This window comes from Poecile atricapillus, chromosome 1, assembly GCF_030490865.1.
Source record: "Poecile atricapillus isolate bPoeAtr1 chromosome 1, bPoeAtr1.hap1, whole genome shotgun sequence".
Classification (NCBI taxonomy): Eukaryota; Metazoa; Chordata; class Aves; order Passeriformes; family Paridae; genus Poecile; species Poecile atricapillus.
The window spans coordinates 31280307-31305570 of NC_081249.1; the positions used below are offsets into that span (position 1 = coordinate 31280307).

At 37.3% G+C, this 25264-nt stretch overlaps 1 protein-coding gene across 4 annotated transcripts in view; it reads left to right on the top strand.

Annotated features, from left to right (window-relative positions):
• The window catches only part of MGAT4A (alpha-1,3-mannosyl-glycoprotein 4-beta-N-acetylglucosaminyltransferase A), a 73274-nt gene that overhangs the window by 26076 nt on the left and 21934 nt on the right, over window positions 1-25264 (top strand). For 3 of the 4 annotated variants that reach the window (XM_058829766.1, XM_058829767.1, XM_058829770.1), the window contains 7 exons: window positions 1308-1475; window positions 4050-4190; window positions 6692-6825; window positions 17915-17961; window positions 18523-18636; window positions 19254-19329; window positions 20730-20844. In XM_058829766.1, the coding sequence (XP_058685749.1) occupies window positions 1308-1475; window positions 4050-4190; window positions 6692-6825; window positions 17915-17961; window positions 18523-18636; window positions 19254-19329; window positions 20730-20844 (795 nt within the window). The remainder of the gene's footprint in view (window positions 1-1307; window positions 1476-4049; window positions 4191-6691; window positions 6826-17914; window positions 17962-18522; window positions 18637-19253; window positions 19330-20729; window positions 20845-25264) is intronic. The other variant, XM_058829769.1, reaches the window with a different exon arrangement.

Sequence of the window (25264 nt, forward strand, 5' to 3'; positions counted from 1 at the left end):
AATTTTCCCAGTCTTCTAAGTGCTGCTGACTAAAGCGTCAATTCCTATTTCAAATAGCAGCCTGGATTCAGTCAGCAGTGTGTAGTGTGCCTAGCACTGTGTTGTGGGACAGCATCTGTGTTCTGGGTTTGTTGGCACAAAAGCAATAACCATTTGGTTTTGATGAAAGAAGCAAAATAAAACTGGCAAGGGAAATGTTTTTAAGAGGTAGTGAACTATGGTTTTATTTTTCTGTCTTCAAAACAGAGGTCATTTTAGTTAATTAAGTTTTATAAACATAATTGAAGCAGTACATCCCATCTATCAACAGAAAAAAAAAGAAAAAGAGAATAAATGTAAATTGAAAGAATTTGGAGGAAAAGTAGCCTTATTAACAAGGGAAGTTGACTCTAATTCCTTTTTTGCCCCATGTCATATGTAATATAACAACAGGAAGAGTTTCAAATTACTTGCTGAACTTCTGCTTTCAGACCATTGCAATATAAAAAGACTAGGAATGGATAGGTAAATAACAAAAGAGAGATGTCTGTGGATGTCAACTGAGTGACTGGAATATTGATTATGAGTTACAAACTCACTTAAAATACTCCAGTCAATATCTTTGTATTGGTTGAAGGAGAGTGATAGTGATGATGGTGAGCAGAACATTTGAGGAAATTGCCAATAGGAAGAAGGAAGGATACAAAATCCAGGCCCACTTACTTTACTGGGTGTCAAGGGCAAAGGGAATATATCAGCAAATCAGTTTTGGTGTTTCCATCTCCCTTTTGGTCCCCTTTCAAGAGTATGTGTATGAATTAACATCAGCAGAATTTTGATAAAAAATTTTGTTCTTCAGTTCTCAGGCACTGACCATAATATTAAGTTAAAACTTGGGTTTAAAATTGATCTGTCTGAAATACTGTCAAGTTCCACTCATCCTTACAAAGTATTGAGAGGGGTCTTTCAGAAGATGTAACCTGTGCTTTTGTAAGGAGCCACTCCTGTTTAGCTTCTTAAAATAAATAGTTTGTGGGCATCTGTTCCAAGAAATGGTTCAGAACTGCCTGGTGCTGGGTACTCGGGGTTACCCTGGTCTGTGCTGTGGTGAGGGGCATCCCCCTCACTGCCTGCCCTGCATCCCGGTGTGGTGCAGCTCGCTCTCCCCTCCTGCGCTCTGTAGGTGCTGAGGCACCCAGCTCCTCAGGTGGGGCTGTGCCAGGCTCTGCCTTCCCGGTGCTGCAAAGCCGAGCAGCGTTAGATCTTGTCGGACCTGTCAGTAGGGGCTTGTTTCTGCAAATAACTGGGATTGTGTTTTTTCTCCTTAGAAAAGTTGATTGCCTATCAGCGGGAGTTTCACGCTTTGAAGGAACGTCTGCGCATCGCCGAGCACCGCACACTGCAGCGCTCCTCCGAGCTCAACGCCATCCTGGAGCAGTTCAGGAGGGCTGTGGCAGAAACAAACAGCAGTAAGAATGCAATGAATAATTTTTCAGGTACACACTCTGAGATATTTTTTGTAACTCAGCAATACCAATATCTCTTCTGACTACTATAGTAAACTCAAGAAATTGCTACCAGGAAAGCTAAATGAAACTGTTCAGCAGTGTGAATAAAAAATGTGCAATATGTTGTATCTGGTGTGGGTGGTTTTGGTTTGTTTTTTCCAGTTGTTGTTCTTAATGATTCATCCACCCTTATTCAGTCCCTAAAGTCATAAGAATTGCTTACTCCATGCCTAGCTCCTAAAGTTTGGAACTTCTGGTTACTTATTTATTACATTGACAACATATTTTGACAATTAATTTACATCACTTTTTAAATAGAGTCAGAGGGGAAAAGGGAGCAAACAGAAGAAATGGATGAACTTGAAGCAGTTAAAATATGCTTAAAAGTCAACTGGAAGAAATTAAATCATATGGACTGAAGTGTTGGTTACGATTTGTAAAAAAGTATGGGAAATGGCCTTTTCAATAACTAGTGATTAAACTAGTAAAATCTTCCATAAGTTTTTACTCATTTTGGAGATGGATGGCAGGTTTATAAAAAGGCAGTATTAGAGAAAAACACTGCAATATTCACCTGACTATTGATGTTAACTTCTAAAATCACACTGTTACGGTTTCATTGCTCTGATTTTTCTGGATGGAAAATGAATAACAAATAAATACAAATTTTCTGTATTTACCTGTAGAGGTCTGACTTGGTAGGTTGCAGAAAATTCACTGTATTGGTCTAATAAGGAGTTGAAACCTGAAGGGTTTTGCAATTCAAAAGCCTGGAACAAAATTTTTGATTTTTTTTGTCCAGTTGCATTTGTGTTATGATTTTTTTTCAGGGTTTTTTGTTTTGTTTCATTTTGGGGTTTTTTTTGTTGTTGTTTTTGTGGGTTTTTTTTGGGAGGGGGGAAATGGTTATAATTATAGGCTCTAGTGCTGATGCCACTCATGAATTGCTGTCTGACACTAATGGCCTGATCTCAGTAGTTCCCTGGATCTCCAGGAACTGCACACATAGAGGTTACATTTAGCTTGGTCTATAAATCTTCCTACTTCATGTGTGTGGTTCTGCTTTTAAAGTAAAGCATGGAGGAGATAAAATAATTTTGATTCTGGATTTAGGATTAAGTTATTACACATTTGTTTCTAAAACTGGCTTAGCTTGCTTTGAAGCAATATCCATATAAGGAGTTACTTTCTTCTGATGCAGCTGAAAGTACTAATTCATTTAACATTCTAACGTGTCTAGATCCCAGCTGGGATGGACATCCGCATTTTTCCATGTAGAGCCATAATGGGAAGCCAGCTGAATTACTGAGCTTTTGTGCTCAGAACATAGTATTAGATAGTATTATGAATACTTAAGTGTATTAAGCTTAATAAAAACCTATTTGCTCTCTTTGAAGCTGAAAGAATTCCAGATTTTTTTGTAGATCCTTATTAATTCAAACAAAGAGCTGTCATACTTGGACAGAATTTAGTTCAGGTTTTGCAGATGAAGTTAAAGAAATGTTAGCAGGAAAAGTAAAATGTGTTTGTATTGGAGTCTATCAAAATAGACGTGTCTACTTATGGCATCTATTTACAAAGCTTTTTGCAAGGTTGGAGATGATTAGGAATTTAGTTTCACCTAAAAAAAACTATTTTAAAAACCCCTAATCATACAGAACCAAAATCCACAACAAAACTCATCTATCTTTGTAGAAGCTCTGTTCAGAATCTGAGAGGAATTACACTTATGGCTTTCTTTTTCTTCTCAATTTTATCTCAAGAAATTTTGACTACAGTTTTTACTTAACTTGATATTATAAAGCCTGTAAGTTTTCAAAGATCCATATGCTATCATATTTGTCATTTGAAATGAGTTGTTCTCACACTTGATGCAAGAAAACCAACACGCACAGCAGGGTAATTTTACAAACTGTTATTTTCAACTTTGAGAGCCACCTGGACATACTGAAAGGCAGTTGCACCAGAAAGAGCAAGAATGCTTCTAATGGAATCTAATAGGATAATTCTATTCTAATGGACTAAATTAAATTTGCATTATTTTTTTTTTCAGGAATACTCAGAATATCAACTGTATGTTTAATGCTATTTTATTTTGTATGATTATGTGTAGTCTATTCTAATATGTATTCATAGCTCTGAAAAGTTATTTGCAGTAGTGTTTACTGGATGGGGATGACCTCTGTAAGCAAAAGTGAAAAATTATCTAGGGAAATAAGCCTCCCATTTGATTAATTGGGAAAAAACCCCAACAAAACCACCAACCCCCCAATAAATGGGACATTCTTTACTTCTGTAAATTCACAATAAATCTTATGTGATCAGGTAAATATTAACTGTATCTGTAACAAGGTTATAGGTGCAAAATAGTCTTGGCCATTGTTTATTAAATACAGAATTAAGAAAAGGCTTCCCTTGTAGACAAGATACAATGACACAGAAAAGTGCACAATTTATTCTGGCTTTCAGTTAAGACCAAGCCTGGAATTTTGTACTGTTTACAATTGCTTAAAACTTCATATCGTTTGTTTTCTGCATTACTGATTTCCTGTATGTTTGCAGATGAGACGCTGAAATTGTTAAAAGAGCTAACAAGTAGAAAATCTCTTCAAGTGCCAAATATCTATTACCATTTGCCTCATTTGTTGAAAAATGAAGGAAGCCTTCAACCTTCTGTGCAGGTTGGCCTTGGAAGGACAGGAGGTATGCTGATATGATGGTTATTTCATGTTTTATATCTGGAGGACCTTCTAGTTTTAGAAAAAGAATTTACTGTATTTCTTGGTAGATCAAGGACATCTCATTTAACTTGTGTGATACTGATATCCTTTGAATTCGCACTGAATCCGAGATGAAAGGAGCTTGGTTTCAGCTTTGCTCTTTTCTGCATAATCTCAGTCACACCCCATGTCATGTTAAGGTGCACATTAAGAAGCATTTAGTTTTGATGAATTTTTTTGTAGCTAAAAGGAAACAAAGCTCAAGCATTTCAGATTCTGAGCTGCTAATGGATATATCCCTTTGCCTTTTCAGATTTGTGGGCATCCATGCATGGTTATAATTATTTTAGCTTTGATGTTTCTGTTGTTCTGAACAGTATATTTCAATGTATAAATTAAAAGTTGAGAGAACAAAGATAATCAGATATCATTGCATCAATAAAATCTGGACAGTCATTGGAGGGGAAAATAAATTCAGTGTTGCAGCTACTCCTGGCTTGCATTTTTTCATTACTTCAGTAAGTTTGATTGCTTCTTCTTTTAAGAGAAGGCATGCCTGTATGACAAATGTGTGGACTCAGGCCACAGGTTTATTTTTCTGACTATAAATACCTTTCATTTCAATATTGTTGTTCAGGGAGGAAAACTCTAATAATTCATTATTGTTTTAAGTGAAGTCTGTGTTATGTCCCCCTGGGAATATATGGCAGAAATTTGGAATTACACAATAGGAATTGGAACCAAGTTTATTTAATTAAACAGAGGGAGGGAATTCAGGGTTTCAGGACTTCATGAAGTCTTTCACTCCAGTCCTGCTGCTATCTGCAGTGTTCCCAGTAGGTAGCCAGTCCCGGTTACAGTACAGAAGCAAAACTATGGAAAAGTTAAGCAACACAGGACTCAGATGGCCTGCTGAAGGATGGTGTTAAATAAGATTGTTGCTGGGGATATATTGCTTTGCATTTGTTAGAGATAAGGAATTTCGTTGAGGAACTTCCATCCAGTTCTGTTGTCTTGGACTTGTTTTATTAGAAGAACCAAAACCAGGTGCAAGGAAAGTAATAGAGGTTTTCAGCAGTATTATTTTAAAAGATGACTTCTGAGAAGTTGAATACTCGAATTTTGAAGAATTCTTGTACTGGTTTTATTTCTAAACTTAAATTAGGGAGTTTAATCACTCTTGGTGCACCTTGTCTGATTAATACCGTGGTTGTTGACTATTTCCCCTTGTATTGGGGTTGGTGTGACAACGTTTTGGTAACAGGGAGGCTACAGGGATGTCTTTTCTCAGAGAGTGCCAGCAGCTTTCTCTATGTAGCCAGACCAGCAACACTGGAAAAACAGATTGAAGAGCAGGGGGAAAAAACTGCTCAAGGGCAATTGCAGCTGGAGAGAGGAGTGAGAACATGCAAGGTCAGTGTAGAAGGAGGGGGAGGAAGTGCTCCAGGTGTCAGGGCAGAGAGTCCCCTGCAGCCCATGGTGAAGAGCATGGAGAGGCAGCTGTGTCCCTGCAGCCCATGGAACAGATATCTACCTGCAGCCTCATGTCACAGCCGGTGGATGCCCAAAGGAGGCTGTGACTCCATGGGAAGCACACATGGGAGCAGGCTCCTGGCAGGATCCATGGAGAGAGGAGCCCACAGTGGAGCAGGTTTGCTGGCAGGACTTGTAACTCTGTGATGGACCCACGCTGGAGCAGCCTGTTCCTGAAGGACTGCAGCCTGTGGAGGGGACCCATGCTGGAGCAGTTTATGAAGAACTGCAGCCTGGAGTAGGAAGTGGGAAGGGCTTACATTGGAGATGTTAATGGAGGACCATCTGCCATGTTGGGGGGACCCTGTGCTGGATCAGGGCAAGAGTCTGAGGAGTCCTTCCACTGAGGAGAAAAAAGTGGTGGAGATGTGATGAACTGAATTCCAGCCTTCATTACCCATGCCCCTGTCCTCCTGGTAGGGAAGAGGTAGAGAAATGAGCTGTGAAGTTGAGACTAGGATGAAGGGAAGGGTGAGGGAAAGGTATTTTAATATTTATGTTTATTTCTCATTACTTTATGTTCATTTGAGTGGAATTAACTTCCTCAAGTCTGCTTTGACTGTCATAGTAATTGGAGAGTGATCTCTCCCTGGTCTTGCTTCTATCCACTTACTTTACATTTTCTGCTCTCTGTCCAGCTGAGGAGTTGAGTGATAGAGCAGCTTTGGTGGGTACCTGGTGTCCAGTCAGGATCAGTATACCACAGCTACACATTAGTCTGGCATGTCTAGGGCTGGGGTTTTTATGTCTGCTTGTTTGTTCTGAGAATTGGTGTTAACTGTTAGTCATGCTTGTGATGTTGGGTAGCATGATTTTAAACTATTTTAAATTACTGTTATCTCCACCTTTTAATCCTTTGCATTTCTAAAGCAATGCCTCATTGCAAGATTTTTGTTTTCTATCTTGTGTATGCCATCACTGAAAGTACCTTTCTGGTTTGTTTGATTTCAGTTTCCATTGTAATGGGAATACCTACAGTGAAAAGAAAAGTCAAGTCTTACCTTACAGAAACTCTCCACTCCCTTATTGATAAGCTGTCCCCTGAAGAAAAACTGGATTGTGTTATGGTTGTCTTTATAGGAGAGGTAATTGCTTCAATTTTTTAATATGTTCTCTAACCTGCCTTTAATCCCAAGTAACACTCCTTAAAGGAACTGATGAGGATCTACTTTTTCTTCAAGATGCAGACAGATGACTCTCTCCTTCCAGGAAAAGGAAAGCGTCAGTCTTGGGTTTCTGAGGAACAATCCTCAAGAGCCCAGCTTTTTCTATTTATCAGGGGAATGGCAGCCATGGATTCAGTGGCGTGGTTATTTTGCAAATCTTATGTTTATATATAGTGACAAAGATGTGCTATTCCTTCAACAGAAGAAAAATGGAAAATGGAAAAATGGGAAGAAAAGGAACTCTGTTGTAGGGGAGAATGTCTCCCATTTTCTTTATGCTGCTGCTTATTCCTCTGTCAAACGAGTGCTGCAGTTCGAGATGGGAGGCACAGATTGTTATTGAAATAATTTTCTCGGCAATGTTTGAATGTGGATGTTTGAAGCCCAGACCTTTTTAATGGATTAATTCAGTGTTCAGTTGTACTGTTTGTTCACTTTGGCTCTGATTTAGTGGAAATCAAATTTAGGAAAATGATAGAGTACTTTCAGAAATAATTCTGTTGGATGCTGGGAATTGCATGTACCTATTTTGCTCTCTATGCTTTTCTCAGAAATCTGACTTGGACAGTGGGAAATTTATATTTATGTTTGACCTTCATCCATCTTACTGTAGTGTTCTGCTGAAACAGTCTTTTATAAGTCCCACAGATGAAGATTCAAATCCCCAATTATAGCTCAAAATGATTTTAATTTAGTGAGCCAGTGTCCATTCGGGGATGAATCAGTGGAAAATCAGTATTTTAATACTTCTATTATCAACATATTTTAAAACTTTCCTTGGAAAGTTTGTAAACATTTTGCTTTTATCTGAGAATTGTTTCTTTGTATTTTCTAATGCAAATTGGTCTATTTTCTTTTTCTTGACAGCCAGTCAAAAACCATCTGTCTGGATAGATACTGCTTTTCTGGGGAAAAAAAATAGATGCTTTTAAAACATTGCTTGGTTGAGAATATCAGTGGAACAGAATTCTTCCTGAATTACTGGACTGCTGTGTTTTCTTCGCTGTGTTAGTTAGAGAAATTTTATTGCCTATGAGTGTGGCTTCTTTTCAAGGTTTAAAACTGAAGTTTCTTTTGTTTTGCTTAAGGAGGTCTGAGCTATGAAGACTGTCTGTTATCATTGGATTCTCTGTCTTTTGCAAAATTTGGAATAGGAGTGAAGTGTCCCCAGCTGCACCATCTTTTGTTGTATTAGACAATCCATATTGCTGTACATGGGCTTTCTATAGCTGGAAACTTTCTTCATTTGAGGTGGTGTGGAATATTCTCACCTTGGCAGTGATTCTACAGAAGTGACCACCTTCACTAAAACGGAACATTTTAACATGGGAGCTACTGCTCCTGTGCCCATGGAAAGTTGTGTGGTTGGCTCTGGAGTGGGGTACAGTTACCCACTGTGTCTTACCTCTTTATTCCACTTTCAGAGCCATTCTTTGTGCTTATTCAGGTACCTCTTTTGGGCACAGCAAGTCAGGAATGTATGGGAACATTTGAAGAACCCAAGTTTAAATTTTTGTTCTCTTGTAAATGTTTGCTAGATTTGCATTTCTTTTTCTTTACTCCATCCAATTTATTATCTTTCCTTCTTTATTCTTGGACCATGTTTTTTATTTCCTTAAATCTTACTGTTTGCTTTGTAATTGCTACAGGGGACTCTCTATATGATTAATATGGTGCATTGAATACTTCATCCTGAATTATGCTGTGCTTTTTCTGAGTTGCTCTGTATATTTCAGTTTCCTTCTGCAAGATGGAAAGTGTGGGTTTATTAAGCATTTTCTCTGGCTGTTTGAAGGAAGGCCTACTCCTCTGGTAGACTGCTGTTTCTCCTTAAACAAAAAGAAAGGCTGTGTCTTTTAAAATAGCCTTACCTGTGGGGTATCGTAGCCTGAAATGCATTAGGCTGTTGCTGTCATTAACATGTGCAATAATAAAGGCTTATTAAAAATACATTAGAACTTTGACCAACTATGCTTATATTAAAAACTATGTCAAAAGTTTCTAAAAAAAGGTATGGCCTCTGCTCAAACATATGTGCAGTTTAAGTACAGCAAGAAATGGTCATAGGGTGAAGTTATGTAATTTTGCTAATAAGCTTTAAATTACTATCTGTGTGTTGTCTATAGCTTGTAGCAACAACAAAAAAAGGAGCACAAGACTACAAAAATGGTTTTAGAAGAAAATTACAGGGAAAAAGCATTTAAAAGGGATTTTAGTATTTTTCTTGCTATCTTTATTTCAGAAATCAAATTTACAGTTTTTAAGAAGCATTGCTGGGAGCCATAGTCGTGGACTGTAATCTCATTGTGCTAAGCATGCTACAAAACTCTTCTAATACTGCTGTTTTTTAGTAGTTCAATCTCACTCGTTTCTTGTAATTTCATTTTTTTACTAGAAAACAAATTAGAAGGCTAATGGCATTCTGCAAACATCATCAACAGTGTAAACAGAGGAGCTGGTAAATATAGATGCATTATGGTTACTAAATAAAAAGATCTGCATATTCATTTACTGTATGGATATTTCTCAGTAATATAATTGTACACAGTAAATTCCCATACTGGAACTTAAAGAAACTCAGAAATATCTCAGCTGATGTGATAACTAATCACCAATTTAAATAATTACTAGAATTGCTTGACAGTAAACTGTTCAATTGTCCTAGTTACTGACATATGTCTGTGTTCTCCAATTAGTTAGAATAACTTTATGGCGGAATAATTTGCAGGTATTCATTAGGATGACTAATAAATAGGTATGATTCATTATTCCTTAATACTTCAAAATCTTTTTATTCCCCCTCACTATGTATCTAGTTCCTAGGTCATATGCATTGAAAACAAACGATTCAAATCTCATTAACCTGTTTTGTATGAGAACTTGTTTTCAGCATAAGCCATAGATTCTAGGTTTAAGAAACCATGAACTCGAGGTTAAAATTGTTGTCTAATATTTTTATTTAATAAGGTTTGCAATTAACATAGGAAACATGGTTTTGAAGTACTTTAAATGATCATAGTGGAACAATAGACATATATACACACACAACTGAATATGAGAGAAATTAGAATACTTTCCTGGTATCTGAACAAAATGTTGGGTTTTTTTCTGTGGGGAGATCTTATTTGCAATGAAGAAAATGCATCTTAGACTTGTTCTAAATATATCAGAAATTGTCAGTCCACTTCATTAATCAGAGACTGCACTTAGCACAGTCTTCTGTACAAACAGTAATCAGTGCATGCTGGAAAGACTATAAGCCTTTGATTTGACCAAAAATATCAGAAGGACAAATCATTTTAGGAAAAATTGGAAGACACTACAGGTATGCAAAAGCATTTTTTTATTTCTGTGTGCTGCTGATTACATTTGACTAGGTAGTAATTGACCAGCAATTTGTTCCTGGAACATTAGGCCGCAAAGTATACTTTCTTACATATTCCGTATTTAAATCTTACTCTGTTGTTCCATGTACAGTTCAGTTAAGCTGTAAGAATTTGCATATCTTGATTATCTTTTACTGTCACTGTGTTATCTCTATGTAAACAGTGTCTGCTAAATTAAAAGATGCTGATCTTTAATAGTGTTTTCTCTGTGCTCCATCTATGGACAATCGTTTTTTTATCTGTTATTTCTTTGGAAAAGTTTCTATCCTGATTAGGTCAGTGTGACACAAGCACTCAGCAAGGTACCATCCTGTGCACTGATACGAACAAAGTTTTAGCAAATTAAGGACTGGGTCAAATCTTGCTGAACCTGTTTTGCAGGTATTGACACTGCAGTACAATATATAAACCTTCTCCACAAAATAAACAAGCCTGTATTTTCACCTCTTCTTGCTCTGGACCTATAATATAAGAGAATTACATTTCTTTCTGATCAGCAGCTTTCTTGATAGAAAGCAAGAGAGTATTTTGACTGTCTAGCTCTCAACCTGAATGTATTAGCATCATCCCAGCTACAGAGATGTTCATGCTTTCTGCTAATTATTTGTAAGCTGCCCCTTCTTAGAACTGCCCTGGAGAGTGTATTCCCAGTCTTGGAAAGATCTGACCTTGCATCTTGAGTTGGAGAAAGTCTAGTGTGTACATACATATGTGTGTGTGTGTGTAATGTATATATACTTTAAAAAAACTCAAAGCTAATCAAAGCTGTTATGTCAAGATACATTATCTACACCAAATAATATTAAAGGCCTACACAGATGGGAATCTTTGTTTTGGACATCTCACTCAAAATTGATCCAGATGAACACACCTTCTTGATACACTGCCAGCTCTTGTATCTGAAATAGTAGCTTGACCTGTCAGTGAGAATTTGAGATATTTATTGTTATAGTTGATATTTATTTGGTTTTGCAGTCCCTACTCCTTTTTCACCTAAGCTTTAGTACACAGACGTATGGACTGCTGATACTGGGCATCAACATAGCATTTTATGCTCCTCTTTCCATGTCAGTGACTAGCAAAGTTTCTATAAGTAATGAAATCAGTGATAAAAATCTTTCTTAAATCTAAGAAAAGGTCCTTGACAGGGTTTGAATACTTAAATGTACCTGCAACAAATTTGGTATCTCAGCACAAAGATAAAATCCAGGATTTTGCTCTTTCCCCAAGACCTAGATTTGCATGACTGAAATGCTTCTCTGAGATACTTGCTGAGGTGCAGCTGGGCCACAATAACTACCTGATGCTTTTGGTAAGGGAGCTTACTGTTGATAGCCAGAGTTGTGTCTGATGTCTCTGGTGACATCTAGGGTATTTTTGAGGTGGGAAGTAACAGTAATAATCTAATTTCAGAAGCATTGTAGCAGGTGACTTCATACTTGTATGGTGGACTGAATTGGCACTGAATTTTGGACAACACTATCAAGTTTTGCTATAGTTGTCTGCCTTGACCTAAAAATTCCTTCTATCCTCCAAATAAAGAGCACAAATTATAGAAGATTACTTTAGACTGTACACAACAACTGCCTGTCTTCTGGAAGACAAGCTGTCTAGACCATTTCAACAATGTACAGGCTTCCCCAAGGACAGCAAAAGGTTTCCTATGCTGCAAGGCAGCATATGCTGCTTTCTTTCAGACTCCACAAAACTAGTAGTGGCTGTATGACACCAGCATAACTTGCATCTGAATGTCTGGTCTTGAATTGTAATGTGATGCTTTTTGCTCTGGCTGGCCTTCTTAAAAACTCAGCTTGTTCTTTGACAGGCTGTTGTGGTTCACAGCACAATCCATATGGATATTTGCCCTCATGATTGAGGATCAGACAGGCAGGGCACAAGGATAGGGAGAAACAAGAGTGGAGTGGTACAAGAGTATATTTGTATTCCTGCAATTGCTGCCAAAGGCTTTTGCGTCGTGAAACCCTGTCCTGAACTGCATTGGGTTAATCATAGAAATGACTGGAGACAGAAAGAAATTGCTTGCCTGTGTGGTAGAGGGGAGAATTTCAGTAAGGGAGAGATGAAGTCATTAGCTCATGTAGGACACAGGCTGCATTTTGCTTATGTAACATTAGCTGGTTATGTTATGACAGTATTCTCATTCCCGTTTCTTGCTTTGCATCTTGGTCTCAAGTTCCTGTATTTAACTTTAGCTCACTGCTTCAGATTCGAAAGAAGACACTGTATTCCTGAATATAATTTTTTTCAGCTGCATTTGTTGAACTCTAAAATATGATACTACCTTTTTCCACAGGTTTTGCTTATATACATACACTACTGCAACCACTGGAAGCCACTGCACTTCTATTCCTTAGGGCTTTGTCTTCACTGCATAAATATCCCAAAATAGTTCAAATGCCAAAGTGGCTGATTTTTCCTATGAAAATTTTGTGCCTTGTATATAGGTAATGATACTTATATGTACTTTTACTATTTCAATGAGAAGTTTGCCTTTTCTGAAGACTGTAATTTTATATTGTCAAATGAAATATGTGATAAAATTATCCCACTCCTATTCTATGGGATGATGAAAGATCAAAAAAAATTGTAATTAGTAAGCAATTAAATGATCACACTATGCAGATTAGCATGCTTGTTTCTCAGGGATTTTTTCATTCTTTGAAAGGTATTCTTGAATTATGTAAGACTTACCTCTATTAAGAGTTGAGATCTGGATAATCTAACGGTCTAGATAAATTTCCAAGATGCTGAAAGGCCTCAAGGGCAAGACTTTGGGGGAGCAGCTGAGGTCTCTTGGTTTGTTAAACTTAGAGGAGAAGACTGAGAGGTGACTTCATCACAGTCTACAGCTTCCTTGAGGTGGCCAGTGGAGAGGGAGATGCTGATGTCCTTTCTCTGGTGACCAGAGACAGGACATATGAAAATGGTGTGAAGCTGCATCCCAGGAAGTTGAGACTGGACACTAGGAAAAGTTTCTTCGCCGAGTGGTCAGTCACAGGAATAGGCTGCCAGTGTAAGTGGTCATGGCACCATGCTTGTCAGAGTTCAAGAAGCATTTGGATGATGCCTTTAGTCATATGGTTTAGTTTTAGGTAGTCATTTCAGGAGCTGCATGTTGGTCCTGTTGATCCTTTTGGGTCTTTTTTAGCTTGAGAGATTCTATGGTTGCATTTTTTTTTTTTTTTTCTATGCATCTACCACTTAGGACAGTAAATAAATTTAATATTATAATTTAAAATAATTTTAAAACAATTTTAAAGATGCTATGGTTTTTCTTACATTTTTAGAAACAGTTTACCTTCTGTCATTCTTGAGGTTATGAAGTCAAGATTTAACCGTATGAAAGGGTTGATTCTTAAAAGTAGAAATCTTGGTTTTGTAGGACATTTGGCTAGCTGTTCATCAGAGCTTTCTAACATCTCATTTTGTCTGCTGGCTAATGTATTCTGCTGCTTTGCTGTGCACACACTCACTCATAAAAATCAATAAAGAAGACTGGGAAGTTCACTGCTGCTCTGGTTCTTTCTGCATTTGTTGAGAATAATGATGTCTGTTCAGACAAATGTTAGAATAATCACAAGCTTGATGTGCAGCCTCACCGGCACTATAGAAAAGCACTTTAGACAATTGCAGTACAGTATTTTACAAAAACAGAAGAAATCTTAACAATTTAACATTTATTTCACTGGCGATCTGCAACTTTAGTTTGTTCTACAACAGACTGAGGCCATTTATAAAGAGAGATTTATCAAAGTATTCCGCATACATTTCTCATCAAAATTGTTGATGTAAAGAATTAAACCTTAGAAACAGCCATGTTCACTGGCTTATGAAACTCCACAGATCTTGTAAACTAGAACCTTCTTTTCTTATTGAAAGTTTAGATAGGCTCAAGGGGATGCTAATGAGGTACCTTGAAGATGAGTCTACTGAGGAATATTAAATACACAAAATCACATCTGTCTCAGGAAGTAACCTGAACTGAAAGTAGTTGGAGCGTGGATGGTAGCAGGAGGGGGTGCTGTATGTGCTTATCTTGTTCTTATTCTTAATTTTGTATCTTTTCACTGCTGCCTTTGCTGGAAGCAAAGTGCTGATGGGGATCCAGCCTTGGTCTGCTGTGAGTAAGGGAAGAAGTCTTACTTCAAGTGTTTTGCATTCTCTTGAAGATCAGTAATTTCATGTGACTAGGAAGAAAGAACAGGCCAAAAGACTTGAACTGCTCATGCTAAAATAACCGTCCCTGTTCTCAGAGATCCACTCACCAGGACAAAGTTGTTTGTAAGGCTTCATGTGAGTCATTGATAAGATGCATCTTTGTGGCTGGAAATGTTAACTCTAACAGAAGAGGCCTAACAGAATTTTGTTCTTACTTGCTTTAAAGGGATTTAGTCTTAAAATGTTAATTTGTTCTTCTTTTTTATGGGTCCAGAATTCCTAGGGATTTCTTTTACTCTTCAGTCATAGGAGTTTTAGTAAGAAAAAATTGTAATTTTAGTAATGCCTTTGGATTTGATAGACAAAAGCATTCATAACTGGTATCATTGTGATCACCAGCAACATTTAATTTCAGTAGTTACAAGCAGCACTGATACCATGAAATAGATTTTAAATTGGTCAGGTCCACTCCAAAGTTGACCTGTTATCTACCAGATGATTTTCACTAGAAGCCTAAAGGACAGGTAACCCATTTTCTTTCTTAGTGGCTTCTTTGTATTAATCTGGATTTGTCTTGTCCTGTTTAAGATTCTTGGAAATGAGCAGTCTTGTGTCCTTCAGGTTGATAAAGAGGACCTTGTATCTTGCATTGTCAAGGCAGTAAACACTTAATTCCTTTAAAATGGAGAATAGATTTTGATTAATAATGGATTTTTTTTTTCCTGTTGCTTTTAAGCTGCTGACTGAATTTATTGATACTGCTTGATAGATTCTTAGATTTAATTTAGCTATTCCAGATTTCCTTCCATTGCTATCCTGCAAAATTTTGTCTACTTAACTCTTCCCGTGGGTGTAGTCACAGCTTGATGAAATTTGTTGTGTATTCTCATACTTATTTCATGATGCTGTGTGAATTAACTTAAAAGTGCCACCTTCTTGGGACATGTCCGTTCCAAAGGGTATTGGCAAAGATCCTATTTAGTGTTAGACTGGGCAATGGGAGGAGTTGATTGTCTCTTGAAGTTATGATCTGGGAAGAGGACAGTCGTCAATCTGAGGGGAAGGGCTTTGCATTGAAGTCCTGCTTCTCAATCTCATAAGCTGCTGGTAGATATAAATACAACTGCATATTTAAAAATTATGGCAGAATACCAGTGTTTTAATGCACTTGATCATGTGAAAAGTGACATCAACTCTTCTAATCTGCATTCTAATTTTTCATTCTAAAAGTGTCATCTTCTTTTTCATTACAGTGATACAGTGATTGCTGATTGAAAAGTAAAGATTGCCTATTAAGCCAGCAGTGGTATTTTCTGTATCTTATGTTCATAGCAGCTAGACTAAACCTTAACTTTTTGTGACAGCCAAGACTACAGTAGGAGGTTGGAAGACTTCAAGCTGCATCTTTTAAATTTGAGCCTATTGTGATTGCAGTTCTGACTGGGGAAACTGCCAGCCTTTCATTGAAGCATGCAAAGAAATAGTGGGAAATAGGGAAAAAACACTCTTATTCTGGACTTTTTTTTTTCTGATTGTGATGTTTTCTGTTTTTACAAGCAGTAACAAGGTTACTGCAGGTAACCTTGGTTTTACAAGCAGTAGCAAGGCTTCGTGGTAGACTGGAAAATAGGTCAATACTATGTTCCCATTAAGGAGTTGTGCAATAAGGCAGGGCCTTGCGATCAAATATATGATTCCAGTTGGCATGAGGTTTGGCATTTATTTTAGTCTCTAGAAAACTGAATAGAAACTAGTTGTATTTCTGCTGAGTGTGTGTATGTATATATATATATATATATATCTCCTATATTTTTCTATGCAGTTGTGGTATGGACTGTATTAGAAGTGTTGGAGTTCCTAATGCTGGACTGGGTAATTGAAATTGGGCATTCCAACTGAAATGCAAATTTTTGTCTTTTCACATGATGATTGAACTGCAGTTTCTGTATTTTTAACGTTTAAAAGGTTTTGAAAAGAGAGAAAAAGAAATGCTTCAGTTAAAGATGGATATACTAAAATTATTTTTAGATAGTCATTAGGTTACTGTGATTTGCAATGGTTACACAAAACAGAAAAATCATGTCCAAGTCCATTCTATTAAATGTGTATGAGCAATCCATAAAAGTATTTAAACAGTGATATATAAAGGTCCATATGGACTTGTGAATCTCCTTGCATGGAACTCAGTGCGAGATGAGTTTTAAATTGTGAGCACCGTACCACCTTTCTAGAACTTCTGCCCCAGCACTTAGGGAGGAAATATGTATGACAAAATTATGAGAAATGCTTTCTACTTACATGTTCTTGTGGTATTAAAAACCTGCTTTTGGAAGAAATTCACTGCTGTTGTTGTCCTTTTTGAATAGCATGCATCACTAGCATTATGCTTGATTTCATAAAAATATATCTTTAAAAATAGAAATGGTGATTTTTTTTTTAAGAACGAAGGGTGAGCACCTTTATCCAACAAGATTAGCAGTTTTGTAGAAAGGGTACGGAGGGATTTATTCTCTGTGTATAATCCTTTAATGATATCCTGTGTTACAAATTCATCAGAAAAAAATATGAACTGTTCCTTTGTTTCTGGCATTTCAAAAACAACTCTTTCTCCAGAATCCTCATGAGCCAGAATCCGGGTTGATTTGTAGACTATTCTTTTCAAAAATGTAAACAGTATGTCAAATCAGTAGATTAGTAAGTATAACAAAGACCAGGGGTTTCAGTCACATTTATGAGTTCACAGATTCTTTTTTCTTGGAATGCATGTGTGCAGCCAGGTTGAATAATTGTCCAGTGCTAGCAATTTAGATGATCTAGACTTTTCTAGAATGTCATGATTTGTATTTTCACCAACAAGTAATTTTTAGAATTGTTGCATGTATGAGAACTGAGTGATTGATAGGATTGGTAGTCCCTCAAGTTTAGTCTCTGATGCAAATAAATGATCCTAAGCAAAAAGGCAGCAGGCTCACTGCTGTCTGTGGTTAGGGCATTTACTTTAAATGCAAAGCTTAGGAGATTCTTTTGAAAGAAGAATGTATGTGTGTGTGTGTGTTCAATGCACTGTTTTCCAGAATGATTTCATTGGTAGTATTCTCGTATATGTTATTATTATTATTATTATTGTAGAACAACAATTTGAAGTTCTTCCTACACAAACACTCTGCAATCATTTTGTCATCAAGAGTGTGAGTTTTAACAATTTTCTGTTAAGTGCAGATATGATATAATTATTCTTCTCTGTTTACAAAAAAAATTCTCATATTAGAGATAAGACATAGTTACATGTGTGATGTATTCTTTCTTGTATTGCTCCAATATCTTACACAATGAAAGTGATTTTCAAGGACAACCACCAGCAATGTTTATTTTACTTTGTTCTTTTGACATGTAACTCCAGAACTATCAACTAATCTATTAATTTTTTTGTTTGTTTTCCCCAGACTGATCTTGATTATGTTAACAGTGTTGTTGCAAGCCTGGAAAGAGAGTAAGTTGTAGTTTTATTTGGGGATTTCTTAGTTATTGATGATAAACTAAGTCAGGTTGTAATAAGCAATTAAAAATATTCTGAAAATAAGAGATCATGCCTTTTTGTTTTGTGGAGCTTTGGACTTCTGAATAAAAAAGTAAGAGATAACAAATTAAGAAGCAGTGATTTCAGTCAAACTGTAAAACAGTAAGTGGGATTAAATTATTTGATGCACCATAAATAGATGGGATTATTTAAACATGAACAGAAATTTGTGACATCTGTGTTAGGGCCTTTTATTCTCTATGTTCAAAGAGAACTGCAGAAAAAAATTACTAGGTTCTGAGAAAACACCAAAAAAATGTTTAGAATGCAGTTTGATTCTGATTGGCAAGAGGCAATAGTGCTCTGAAGGACATGCTAAGGAAAACAACAGTTTTTTCTATACTACTGTTCTTTTACATGCCTCATTTGAGCCAGTCCTCATAACCAGACACAATAACTGTTCCAACAGAAAGTGAGCAGGAACTGCAGGACTCAGAATCTCTCTGAGTGACTTCAGAATGTTTCTGTTGACAGGTTTTCTACAGAGATCAGTTCTGGCTTGGTGGAAGTAATAGCCCCTCCTGCAACATATTATCCTGACTTGACAAACTTGAAAGAAACATTTGGAGACTCAAAGGAGAGAGTGAGGTAGGTTTATTCCCCCAGATCTTTTCCCATCTCCTCCCACACCCACACTTTTGTTGTTTATAAAACGGCAAGTGGGATGTGAATTCTTGAAATGTTTTCTTACTGTAATTCTTGCAAGTGTGGGGATGCTAAAAGTGCTCTGTGAATCCATCTCATTCCTAGCTACATGCTGTTCTGTGCATGATCAGAGCCTATGCTTGATTGAATCTATTTAGTGTTAAATTTTGGGAGGAGAACTGAGACTTTTGATATACTTTTATTCCTGTATGTGGACTCTTTCATTTGCTGTTTTTCATCGTGAAATACAGGGTAAAACCCAGTAGTTCTTGTTGAATTACTATTTTAAATGCACATGTGTTTGTAGTGAAAGCTATGGTAGTTGTCACAAAGTCAGGTTTAAGTTAAACCAATTTGATGTCTGTATTAAAGCATAATGTGAAAGCTTTGTTCCTTTTTTTTTTTTTGAGACGGTGGATTTCCTGAGGAAACAGTGCCAAAAGCAGCTGTCCTAACATTTCACTAACATGTCATTCTTCATAATGAACTTTACTTTATATTGTCAGTATGTATTGAAATAACCTTTTTTCATAAACCTTAAGCTTTCAATTTAATTTCAGATGGAGAACAAAACAAAACTTGGATTATTGTTTTCTTATGATGTATGCCCAGAAAAAGGGGGTTTATTACATTCAGGTAAATTTCTCTTCTTTATTTTGAGACAAGTTTTCAAATGAGTCTCCAGAAATTATGTTGTTGGACACATCAGAAGGACCAACACAGAACAGAGAACTTGATCCCATCATTTAAAGAGGGCATTAAGTATGGTAGTTATGGTATATGGAGAAGTAATTTGAGGAGGACACTGTCTCACTGTCTCTGAAGTAGAAAGTTATTTATCCTATGTCACTTCTCTTAAGATGCCTAGGAAAAAAAAAAAGAAGGAATCCAAGCAGCTTAAACACTGTTTTTCCCTTGTCCTCAAAATGAATTATTGTTGAGTTGCCTAGGAAAAAAAAAAAAAAAAAAAAAGCCAGCGTAGTTTTTAGTGGAAATGAAGCTAAAATCTGTTTTTATTTTCTTTTAAAAGTGCAGTGTCACTTTAATATGACAGTTGTGTATAGACATGGGATTTTTTTTCTCTTCTTTAAGAGATTTCCAACAACAGAGTTAAGCAGTTCTTCAGTTTAGCTCAGAATTATTCCTATCATGTGTTTCTGCTTTGAAGTAGAAATCTTACCTACAGGTATTGCAGATTTAGTAACTGCACTAATGATCTTTATTTAGATTTGGTGCCTGTGTCCTTGGGGTGTAAAGTCCCACACATCTCATCTAGTTTTCACAAAGCTATGCTGACTCCTCTCTGAGAGCTGTTGGAGTCTCAGCTCTCTGGGAAGCTGCAGAGCCAATAACATGTGACAGTCTGGTTTGATACTGGAAGTGGCACAAATATTAGTGCCAGCACAAGGGGGAGGGCATGACTGCACTGTGAGAAAGGACAGGAGAAGCAGGGTCCCTAGTGCAGCAATGACCTGCACTTACTGTGAATTAAAGGGATTGCAGCACCCCGTGTTGGCAGTTCTGCAGCCTGGACTAGGTGATTATGGACTAGGCCCCTGTGCTTCTGTAGGACAGGTGAAATGAATCCTACCTCTGCAGATATTGTGTCTCTTAGCCTCTTGTCTCAGAGGAGAAAGTCTTTCAGTGCTCTTACATTTGTGAGTAAACACTCACATTTCTGTACAAATAATACAGATATTGAACTTGTTCTGATGATACCACTTAGACTAACATTATTTCATGGATGATTTTTCCTTTGAAGAAACAAGCTGGAAAAGTAGTGTTCTAAAGTAAGAAGTCAAGATGTGTTTGTGGATTCTTACTACAGAAGGATTTTGTATTAGTTCTCCACAAGTAGACAGACTGATCCCTAAAATAATTATTCCAGGCTATGGTGTCTGTTTTACATCTGTGCTAGCGTTAGAAATACATGGCTATGTGTTAGCAAATTAAGTCAGTATTTCCTAGCTGTACTTTTTTCTATTGCTTTGCTAGTGCTTTTTTTTAATATTGATATCACTTCTACCTTCCTCTAGCTTGAAGATGACATTGTTGTCAAGCAGAATTATTTCAGCACAATAAAAAATTTTGCGCTTCAGCTCGCTTCTGAAGATTGGATGATTCTAGAATTTTCTCAGCTGGGTTTCATTGGTAAGGAAATGTTCACTTTTGCAGTTTGAAAGAACACATTCATACTCAGACTGTGAATTAATAGTGATCTGACTTCCAAGCTATCTTCTTTTGCTGGAAATAGACCAAAAAGTAGAAATTCATTGCCTTTTTTAGGAACTCTGGTTTAGCTCATGTTTGTTTCTTTTGCCCCTCGTTTATTTCATATACTTTTGTATGACAGAGGTAAACTCAAACTGTTGGAAAAGGGCATTTTTAAACCAAAAGTTAATTCATAAAAATACTAACAATCAAACTGCAAGGCATGACTTATTTTTAATTTAGTTGCTGTTAAAATGAGAATGTAATTAAAACATAACTGACTGAAGTAAAGAAAAACTAGAAATGAAATTAGCTAATGAAAATTAACTCCACCTAAAAGAAATTCATTGGTGTTTGTGCCAAAATTTCCAAGAATTAGCAGGCATCAGTTTGTTGCAAAGCCTGTTCTATCTCCATCTTTCTACTTCATGAAGGAGAAGTTATGATAACCTGCTATTTCCTAGATGCAGTCAGTCTGTCCTTTGCAATGAACAACAGTGAGAGGAGTTAATGCAGGGTCTCAGACTGTGAGTTGACTGCCTGGGTACTCTGGAAATTATGGTTCTTTGTTCTTGCAGTAATATATTTTCATGGAGAGATACTAGACTTAACAGAAAAGCAATGATAGAGAAGTTTTGAAGGGATTTTACAAATCAAAAGGGTATTTCATTACTGCACTGATGTGTCATGGTCTTTTTAAAAGCAGCAAGCTGGACATATGCAAGGACAAGTCTGAGGCAGACTTTGGAGATTCCTGTGGTCATCACAAATGATTCCAATATGAAGGCTGTAAGTTGAGTTCAGAACAGAAAGAAAACCCTATGGGTAACAGATAAAAGTGCAGCCCTGAGTCCTGTCATTGTCTAGGAAATTCTTGTTGTTCTCTTTCCTTTGGATCTACTAACCAGGCTTCATTTTTAGCTCAGTGACCCATAATGGCTGAACTGAGAATGTTAGCATTACTTGATTGAGTGCCATCCTGTTTCCAGCTCAGCATCAGGTGTGCAATAGTTCCCCAACTTTGGGGGTCTCAGAGGTTCCTGGAGTAGAAAGGAAAACAATTATTATCCCTCCTACATGCTATGTTAGGGTACAGAATGGTACTTTGTAGCCTTGCTTGCCAGTTTAAGCTACAGAAACAATGGGGAGGAAGAAAGGAAATGGGCGGAGTCAAGTCTACATATACTCCTGGCCATCATCTAATTGCTTTGGGCTACCATCAGAGATACACTGTTGCTGAAATAACTATGGGTTTGGTTCTGTGGCCTTAGAGGTGGGAGAAATAGGAAGTTATGCTGCCTAGCATGGAGAAATAAGAATTTAAATAGTTTACTGACATCTTGCCCTAAAAAAACATCTCCTTGGTTGGTGAACTTGTTGCAACATTCTGTTATGTGTTAGTGGGGACTGGTTAAATACAGCATTTGACAAGATTTTGTTTCTACTGTAGATCAACAGTTAAACACTAACCCAGACTAAGCCCACAATTTGAGTTTTAGCTCCAGCGTAATTGCACTTCAAGTGTAAATTCTGTATGAAGTTCCTGTGCTATAGAATTTACATTTATTCTACATTTGCCTGATTTAGCAGTAGAGTGTGCTCGCTTAAAAATTGCCGCTTTGTGAGAATGACACATCAAATGTGCATAAAACCAACTTACAGTTTAGGACGTGCACTGTCTACTCCGTGCAGTTGTATTTCAGGTTGCTTAACTTGTTTAGTATTTGTGTATTTCACCCCCTCCTTTCTGTTCTCTGTACTGTAGTAGAGGGCACAGTGTTTTAGCCTGGTGGAGTAGCTAGATAGTTCTTAGTATTGAGACTTGGCTTTATCAAAAGCACAACTGTTTAAAAATGTCTTGTTTTTCTATACTGTCTGTATACTTCTGGGCAGTGTGGGCTCTGAAAGTAGCTGTAGCTAAATTTAATTTTTAGCTTCTGCTGCTTGCATCCCTGTTCTTTGTTCTAGTATCATATTTGTTTCCCTCCTTTTACAGATGATATCAGTAGAATTTCAGATGCATTTAGCTATGGCTACAGATCTTAATGTTGCTTTTCTACCGAGAAAATTAAATTAGATTTTTTTCTTCTTCCAATATAGCTACTTACCGTGTTTTTAAGTTTTGAAAGAAAAATTAGTATTCATAAGAGCAGCTAAAACTTTTGCTCTGGTACACATTGGTGTGCTATAACCATATACTGCTTGGAAATTTTATGCAAGTAATGTAGATTTGCCTCATCTCTGCTATCCCTTTATGGATCTTGATGCAGACTGATGCTGTGGTAATTTGGTAATGCAGATACCATTTGGGAAGAATAACAGTAGTTTGTAACTGGGGACCAGTTTTATGTATAGATGTCCAAGAAAGAATGTAAAGCACTCAATTCACAGAATCATAGAATGACCTGGCTTGGAAAGGACCTTAAAGATCATCCAACCCCCCTGCCAGGGGTAGAGTCACTTTCCACTAGACCAGGTTGCTCAGAGCTCCATCTAGCCTGGCTCTGAATATTTCCAGGGATGAACCATCCACAGCTTCTCTGGGCAATTGTTGTCTAGATGCTACTGATTTAGAAATAATCTCTCAAAAAGAGAGGTGTGGCTGATTCACTGTTAGCTGTTGGAAACCTTGATTAGCTTGCAAGTTTACGAGGTAAAAATGTGGGATTTTTTGTCATAGTGTATTTCTGAACTGAAAATCTAATTTATGCAAGTGCTACATGAGGAAATGGCAAATGTAGCTATTTAGGCTGACAGCAGGATTATAGAATTCTGCCACCTCTGCCATGGAACAGACGTTGCTTCCTTTGGTTTTTTTTAATCCTGAAAGCATAGTCTTAAGTGCTGTCAAGTATCTAATAAATAATGGGTGAGATGTATGCTGTTTCCTTAAGAAGCTCTGTGGAAAGAGATGTATCTTTTACTCTTCTAGATTCTTGTTTGCACTGTGAGCCCTGTGACATAATGTAGGAAAGTTCTACTAGCTTTTTATGAGGAATAATGCTTTGTCTTCCAACTGCCTGTGAGCTAAAGTGTTTTCCAGAGGAAGTGCAATCCTTGCACCGTAGCTATAATACCAGCTGTCACAAACATTTATGGAGTGGTCTGAAATGCCCTTTTGGTTGTCTTATATAGTTCCTCTGGGTCTTATTGTGCCCTGATGTTTTAAGGTCTGTTGTTCTGATTATTTTAAGTTGTTCTGATTGCAGTTTTGCTCAAGCTGTGAACGTAGTTGAAGTTTGGGAAAGAGTAGATCAAGTCAAACATTTGAGCTTTAAATAACTTCAAAGAGATTCTGGTTTTAATGCCAGCAATTTGCATATCATTAACAGGGAAAGCGTTGAAAACATCAGCTATAGCTAGAATATGTGCTTGCAGGTGTAAAATTATTGTTGGTCTAGACTCAATATTAGTGATGCTCATGTGAAAGAATTAAAATGAATGATTTAAATATATGCAGTTCAGAGAACTAGAAAACAAAGTGTTTCATTTTTTGTGTGCCTTGTATTTGCCAGAAAAACACTGAGAGGGCCAGAATAATTCACTAAGGATGGCCTTTAAAAGGACTGAAAAATGAATAGAAGTCTTGTCAGGGCACAGTAAATCAGAAAGTGTTCCACAGGTTTTTTTCAGTCCTGATGGTCATTTTTATCAATACAGATAAATAACTGGGAGAAAGTCTACATTTTGTATCTCTAGGGTTTTATGAAGCAAGATTTTACCTTTGTCTCTTAATTCTTTCAGATTTTGAAGTATCTTCACAGTGGTAGGTTGTATGCGCCCAGAATCCAAAAGCTCTGAAGTTTTGTCAGCAGAGTGCCCTGGATTTATGTCTCCCATGTACTGCACCAAGTGTATGAACACGGTGCAAGATGAGCCATTGCTTCAATTCTTTCACAGAGTTTGCAGTTTGAAGCGTGTTCACTGCAATGCTTTGCTTAGGTCTCTTTGGCTTGATGATTTGTGACTGCATGTTGGGGGTGGCCAGCAGGCAATCCGTAGGTTGGATTTGGATGGTGTCTCAATGGTTCTGTGGCTCACAGTACTTTCCTCGTGCTGCTGCATGGGAGCTGCAGGACAGAAGGACCTCGGCAAATGCTGCTGCTTGATCTTGGCCTGTGGCTGTGCCCTAGGGAAGCCAGGCTGCTGCTGCTGCTGCTCTTGCTTAGGAGAGACCAGGCAAGGGCTTGGTTGGTTTGGATTCGGAGGGGCTGGGTGTTGGATCTGTGCAGTAGGAGTTGTACTGGGCTGGCTTCCATTACAAGGACTAGGTGTGGCCAGTCAGGGATCCAGAGCTTTGAAGACCTGTTTTGCCAGAGACTTCACTACAGAGCTCTGGTTTTGAGCTGCTGTAGGAAGC